The sequence below is a fragment of the Vigna radiata genome, chromosome 8 (genome assembly GCF_000741045.1).
Source record: "Vigna radiata var. radiata cultivar VC1973A chromosome 8, Vradiata_ver6, whole genome shotgun sequence".
NCBI lineage: Eukaryota > Viridiplantae > Streptophyta > Magnoliopsida > Fabales > Fabaceae > Vigna > Vigna radiata.
This window is the reverse complement of record NC_028358.1, coordinates 34,271,150-34,278,256: the sequence shown is the minus strand read 5'-3', so window position 1 is coordinate 34,278,256 and position 7,107 is coordinate 34,271,150. Positions and strand designations below refer to the sequence as shown.

The window sequence follows — 7,107 nt, the reverse complement described above, 5'->3', positions numbered from 1 at the left end:
AATAAACTAAAAATGAAATAATATTTTATTTATTGATATTTACAATATAGTCTAAGAAAAAGTCAAGTAACTGTTTTAGATTCTTTTACCAAACCAAAAATAAGTTAAACAGTGATGCAAAAATAAACTAAAAATGAAATAATATTTTATTTATTGATATTTACAATATAGTGCACCATAGTTTATTTTATACAGCACAAATGCTAACAGTTTCAATGGGAATTGTATCACCAACTCACTGTCTTCCATCAATCTCCTTATATGTTTATGCTTCTTCTCTTACACTCTCATGCAAGGCTAAGACCATTCATCAATTCACAAAATCTTCTGTTCACTCCAAATCATTAGGTAACCCTACTTCCAAAATAGTGTTATAATTTTTTTTTTCTTTTTAAATCAAAACATTTCTTATTTTTAATTAAAAAAGAGAAAAAAAAAAAAACTAACCAACTACGGCTATAAAAATATCTTGTAGTTACAAGAAAAAACGTTACCAAAAGCTCACTTACATTGTGAAGTCTGATAATGTATCTGTGATCTTTGATTTTGTACTTGAATCGGTGTGGGACTAGGTAGAGTTCCTTTGTTTTCAGAGTTGATCTCTCTCATTTGCAGTAATAATTGTGACTGACATCTTCAGAGGAAGCCATGGGGGGTACATCGCAGTTGGTGCCATTGCCGTTGTTGGCGAATGACAAATACACAGCAAGCACCATTCCTTGGAGGTTCCCTTCCGACGATCCACACATTCCCACTGCCACCGAGCTATCTTGGATTAATCTCCTCCACAATACTATCCCCACCTTCAAGTATGTTATCTTCTTTTTTCCCACAAAACAAATTAATGGGTGTGGCTCAAATTTCTTCCTTCATTATTCTTTATCTTTTAAAATGAAGATAATTCCACAGATCAAAATGGGGTGTGGATCAGATTTTTTATTTTCATAAATTTAAAAACTTTTACTTGTGGTTCACAATTCGTTTTACTAATCCATATCTTGCATGCATGCCCTTTAGTTGTACGAAGGGTACACTGATCCCAAACATTGTTGTTCTCGGACCTTAGGTATTATTATGTAGTGTTGAGAAGCAATAGAAACATCTACTGAGTACTGGGTCAGAGTGATTGGTAAACATTTAATGGTGAGATCACAGTCATCGATAGTGAAAATGGATCTCCAAAACTGAAACACTGAAGTTTGCAACAAATTAATGTTTCGGTTGACGGATTCTGTTCTGTTTTTCTTTAAATTCTTATACACATAAGAAAGTCATTTGTGGTCCCTTGCCTAACAACTTCACATGTTTGGAATAATTGGTTGTTGGTGTGTCCAACAACCTGATATCTTTGGGCTTGAGTATTATCCATCATGCTTCAATTCCAATAACTAAAAGTCTGAGAGTGTTTCTTAACCTAATTTTTCTAGCACGGTGTAGTTGCTGCTTCTCATTATTAATTACCGTAAACATAGAAGCAACTGGTGGAAAGCAATATTAATGTAGCCGTTACCTGGTTTGGTGAGATGTGATTGTTGTATTATTGCAGGGATTCTATTTTTCAATTTTTCTTGATCACATAATGTTTTAGTTTTGATTTGGTACAGGAAGCATGCTGAGAATGATGCTTCTGTTCCTGATGCTGCAAGTAAAGCTGAAACTTTTGCTCAAAGGTGGGTCCCTTACTGACTCCCTATGAGAGAGGTTTGATGCATGTCAAGGACCTATGTATATTTTTTCAATAACCAAATTTGACATGAATAACGTTTCTTGAGGATTCAAGCTTATACTGTTAAATCCACCTCTTGTTATATTTGCGTAATTTCTTAGTTCAAGAATTCAAATTAATTCGGTAGTTTCTGATTGCAATTAATTTTCCTGATACATTTTCTGCAAAAAGGTATGCTAGAATACTTGAAGATTTCAAGCAAGATCCCGCAGGTCAAGGCGAGCCTCTTGATATCTTTGTACGTTCTTTAGCTGTATAGAAATTTTGTTTGAACAACAAACCATACCTCTTCTGCGTTTATCAAGTAATATAATAAAATGCGGCTGTTTTGGTGCATATATATCTAATTTCTTCAGTCTTATTTTTCCTTTCATTTTTGCGGGAATGGGTGTTCTAGCTTCTATGCAGACTTCGTGAGCAAGTCCTCAGGGAACTCGGATTCTCAGATATCTTCAAGAAAATAAAGGTATGGTTAACTAATGGGATTCTGTGTGCTAAAGGCTAATACTATTCTGCTAAAATGTTGAAAACAAGCATGAGTATATCTGATTATATGGGGTTGAAATACTGTAACATCTCACTTAATATAGTGAAATTTAATGGCATTCTTCTCATAGTGGAGGCCAAGTTTATGTTAAACTATTTGAAGAAACTTATCATCATTAGTTTTCAATTGAGGGGGGATGGTCTTGTGAGTTGTGACTCTCAATGAACAATGTTGTTTTATTATGCTCGGGATTATTAATTTCTCTCTGATTGAATGGTACAGGATGTAGAGAATACAAATGCCATGTCCCTATTTGAGAATGTTGTTCGTCTTAATGATGCCATTGAAGATGAAGAGAAACGCCTAGAAAATTTAGTTAGAGGAGTTTTTGCAGGGAATATATTTGATCTTGGTGCAACACAGGTATGCTGATTTTCTGTGTGTAATTTTTTTCACTTCAGAAATAATGATTCTCAGTATAATAAATCCCAAAAGCATTGAAAAGGTTCAGTTAATACGGAGTTGATATAAGAGTTGATATAGTACTTGTCAACTCCTTAAAAAGTATACCCAATTATACAAGTAGTAAAATTAGAAAGTCCAAATATTGTGTTCTAAAATATGTGCGTGTGTTGAGTGTCAAATTTTAGTAATTTGAACTAAAGACTTAAAGAAATTGGTTTATTTGAATTTAAAGGTGGAGATAATGCAAAATTAGAAACATTCAAAAAAACCAAACCTTAGATTATATTACATAAAAAAAGATAAATATTCACTTGGAATGAATTTCATGAACTCAACTCAATGCATATTTTCTAACCAAACTTTCTAGCCTTAATTCTTTAATTCCTTAGTTCTTTATGAACAAGGTTTGCATGAAGGATAAGTGTATAGAATGAACAAGAGATATAAAATTATGTTTAGAACCAATATCCCTAAGTTGTTCAATCTTGAGGACTAAGTTCTAAAACATTTTCCAATGTTTAGAAACAACTCAAGGCATAGAAATCAAACAATGTAGCATAAAGCATAAAGAAAAACAAAAGAGTGCTGTAAAGAGATTTATATCGCAATAGAAAAACCACACATTGAAGTGATTCATTACATCTAACCCCAATGAAATGGGGAGCTAATTACTTCTAGACATTTGGATTACGTTAAGTTTTTACTTTTTAATTCACTTCCAAAATGTGGACTCTCACCGGGCAAGAAGCAGCCTTTTAAAGAGTGCAAACTTTCTTATCTCACTTAGGAATGCACTGCTGGTCCAGTGAGTTCAACGTTCATCTCATTAGGCACTAGGCAAGAAGGTTCCGAATTGACTTCTTCCTTGGCTTGAAACTTCCATTTCTCTACAAAAAAAAATGATGGTAAATAAGTAGTAATCACTTCTATTCCCAAAAGGTATTTAAACCATGGATTTCAGTATCAAATGAACAAAGTTCATAGCATAAATACAAACAAAGATGTTCAATTAATATGATAAAGCAAATTATTATCACAATTATCAGTACTCAAGGAAAAGTGGCAATAAACATGCATATCAGTAACAGAATTATGCAGAAATGACTTATGGTGAATGAAGTTTAGAGTTGTAGAAGAAAGTCTAGAGAGAAGGAGGGAAAGGGGGGTAGTTCTCACTTCTTGGCATTATCTTCCTTGGTTCTTTTCCCCTTTTGTCAGTGCCTTAAATCCTTTCGTTAGAAACCTTCATTCTGATGCTTTAAGCTGTACCAAGCTGATATGAGTTAGCAACTCTTATCTTACATGCCACAAGTGAATTATCTCCCGGCAGCCTCTGACGTGGAATGTGACTCAGCTTCACTCATAACTTGTCAATAACTAAAACCAATAGTCTTGGAACAAATTGGACTGACCTAGATGTTCATGGTTTTAGTTGCTTATTGTTCTTTGTCATTGTACCAACCCTGTATTGCTCCACTCTCCCATTCTTTGGTATGGTTTAGTTAATTTTCAATATTTTAGTTCACATGGCATGGATACAGTCAATTGACATTTTCAATAATTACCTGTATAGACAACTTTGCATAATTCTAATTGGTTTTAGGATGAAATATGACATTATTTACCCATTCTATTATCTATCAACATTATACACAACAATAGGTTACCTATTTGAGTGGGAAATCAGAAATGGCTCAAAATTAACTTTATTCAAAAAATTTAGTCTAATTGAAAGAGACGGATTATTATTTATTACAATAGATAAATATATTTTTTATTACCTATTAATTCCTTCAATTTCTTGAAGCTTGCGGAGGCTTTCTCCAAGGATGGAGTGTCTTTTTTGTCTACATGTCAAAATCTTGTCCCTCGACCTTGGATTATTGATGACCTTGAGACTTTCAAAGTGAACTGGAGCAAGAAGTCCTGGAAGAGGGCAAGTATCATGTGGCTGTAGAAACGGACAGTTTTATGATATATTTTATGCCTTCTTCTGTATTTTAAGTGGGGTTAATGATCTAATTAATTGTTTTAAATTGGCAGGTGATCATATTTGTTGATAACTCAGGTGCTGATATCATTTTGGGTATTCTGCCATTTGCCAGGGAGCTCCTTCGTCGTGGGAGTCAGGTTTTCCGGCATTTTTATTCTCTTTCATGTCTGTTTTTTGGTCAGGCAGTTTAAGACTTATACCATAACTAGTTTTGCCAGTTTTACTTCACTCTCTTTTTTCATGGTTTATTTTATTTTTTTGTTTTGAAATGGGGGAGGAACAGGGAAGGATAGTGGTAGCCTTTTAATAATTGAACACAGTGTATCAAAGTATTGAAATACTTGAAATTTATTGTGCATCATAAGGAAGTTAAAGGAACTAAATTTTTGTTAATTATTATCAATACTTTAACTAGATTCTCCTAATTATTCTTGGTCATGACGTGATTCGTTTTTAACAGCTTTGTGTAACAGCACTTATTCATTTTTAAGTTCTGCTTGAATTTGAAATTGCTTTTCATGCAGCTCTTACGGTTGCCTGCTTCAATATATTTCATGTGATTTGCATGCAGGTTATATTGGCTGCTAATGAGTTACCTTCCCTCAATGATGTGACTTACTCTGAGCTAACTGAAATTATATCAAAGGTAAGGGGAAAAAACAATTAATTCTGGCAGTTTATGATACGACAAAACTCTTTCCTGACTCCATCATGTTGATTTCCAGTTAAAGGATGAAGAAGGGTGTCTCATGGGTGTCTCTACTTCAAATCTTTTAATTGCCAGTTCTGGGAATGATCTACCTGTAAGAAAATTTGTCATATTAGGAAAGTTGTAGTTTCTATATAGTTATTGACCTTTATGGCCACTTCATTGACTTGTATGCTTGTTGATTACTAATTACATTAAATGTCTCTTTCCTGTTTTGTTCAACGGATTCCAGATTATTGACCTTACAAGGGTGCCACAGGAACTAGCATACCTCACCAACGATGTAGATCTTGTCATCTTAGAAGGGATGGTATGCTCTTCCTTCATTATATATACTTTCTGTTTTGGGTTCTTAGTTTCTTCAATTCTTGCTCCAATTTTGATTCTCTTGACAGGGTCGTGGAATAGAAACAAATCTCTATGCTCAGTTTAAATGTGATTCCCTCAAGATGGCTATGGTGATGCATTTTATCATTCTTTTTACTTCCTTCTTAGCAAGTGAAAATTTGATTCTGATGCATCTTGTTTCTTTTTCTTGTTATCATTATTTTATAGGTCAAACACCCAGAGGTTGCAGAATTTCTTGGGTCACGTTTATATGATTGCGTGATCAAATATGATGCAGTTTAGACTTTAAATGAAGAGTGATTATACATTTGCAATTGGTCGGTGCTCATTGACTTTGGGAATTGAGATTTAATATTATTTTCAACCTAAAATTTTAAGGTTGGCAATCATTTTTATATTTTACTTAACTTTCATTTTGATGACACGTGAAACTTTGTCTTATGCATGAACTCCAAAAATTGATTGAATTATATATAAATTCAATGATTCAACTATATATGCTTCCAAACGATGCTGTTTTCCAGTTCATTGTATTGGAGTATTGTGATAATTGCTTTGCATATAACAAAACATCAATACTTTTAGTTTTAGTGAAAAGAAAAGGCGGAACAAGAAAGAAGGCTTAAACATTAATTTGTATAAAGTCTGTTTTTTTTTTTTTCGTGCAATTCCTTAATTTTTAACCGCACCCAAATAATTTTTAAAATGATCGTTTTTCTTTTTCTAAAATATATTCTGTAATAACTTTTCCACTTCATGATACTTCCTGAAATGAGCTTTTTAAAACAAGTTTTTCAGAAAAAAATAAAATAATTCTGAAACCAATGTAATGTGTTTTTGAAGCAAAATTTCCAAAACATAATTTTTAGAACAAAATTTTCAGAACTGACGTTTTCTTTTTCTCAAAAAAGTGCAGTGAAGAATATAAATACAAGGAAGGAGGACATCTGAAAAAACCTGAAATTTTAGTATTTATTGAAGAGTTCTCTATTGAAACTTGTAGAGTGATTTAGTTTAAGAGTACGCCAAATTTTTATTGAGTTAATTTTAACATGCCTATATACTTTGTGGTATATCAGTTTTTATCACATTTTCTACTATTAGTTAAATTTATTAAAAATTATAAAATTAAGGAAAGTTTTTATTAAAATAAAAATTAGAAATGATAAAATATTTTTTTTGTGACACCCGGGCACTGACGAGGGCGGGGAGTGATCGCCGGTGCAAGAAGCATGGTGCAGGGGGCACAGACAAGGAGCGGCTCCTGGCAGGCTTCGAGTGGAAGGGGCACATGGACGAATCGAACATACACCGGAATGAGAGGGATCTGGAGACTGTATAGGTATGAGACTATACAGTTGAAGGATAGCTTAAAGGAA

At 33.3% G+C, this 7,107-nt stretch overlaps 1 protein-coding gene across 2 annotated transcripts; it reads left to right on the top strand.

The window, feature by feature from the left end:
• Positions 1 to 183: 183 nt before the first annotated feature.
• Positions 184 to 6,222, top strand: LOC106770787 (uncharacterized protein At2g17340). 2 transcript variants are annotated; one of them, XM_014656586.2, is made up of 13 exons: positions 184 to 348; positions 641 to 809; positions 1,605 to 1,670; positions 1,898 to 1,964; positions 2,124 to 2,192; positions 2,496 to 2,636; positions 4,486 to 4,614; positions 4,722 to 4,808; positions 5,243 to 5,317; positions 5,397 to 5,474; positions 5,613 to 5,690; positions 5,776 to 5,838; positions 5,936 to 6,222. In XM_014656586.2, exons 1-13 carry the CDS (start codon positions 201 to 203, stop codon positions 6,008 to 6,010), a joined length of 1,245 nt encoding a protein of 414 aa, XP_014512072.1. In that variant the 5' UTR covers positions 184 to 200; the 3' UTR covers positions 6,011 to 6,222. The 2 variants fall into 2 exon arrangements, with proteins under 2 accessions (XP_014512072.1, XP_014512073.1); XM_014656587.2 differs by having other exon boundaries at positions 241 to 348; positions 616 to 809.
• Positions 6,223 to 7,107: the final 885 nt, after the last annotated feature.

What these genes read in the sequence shown, in the direction of transcription:
- LOC106770787 (XM_014656586.2), top strand. Translation starts at nt 201, where the DNA reads ATGCTAACAGTTTCAATGGGAATTGTATCACCAACTCACTGTCTTCCA. An exon ending in AATACTATCCCCACCTTCAA is followed by an intron (nt 810 to 1,604) that starts GTATGTTATCTT and finishes GATTTGGTACAG; the next exon opens with GAAGCATGCTGAGAATGATG. An exon ending in ATATCTTCAAGAAAATAAAG is followed by an intron (nt 2,193 to 2,495) that starts GTATGGTTAACT and finishes TGAATGGTACAG; the next exon opens with GATGTAGAGAATACAAATGC.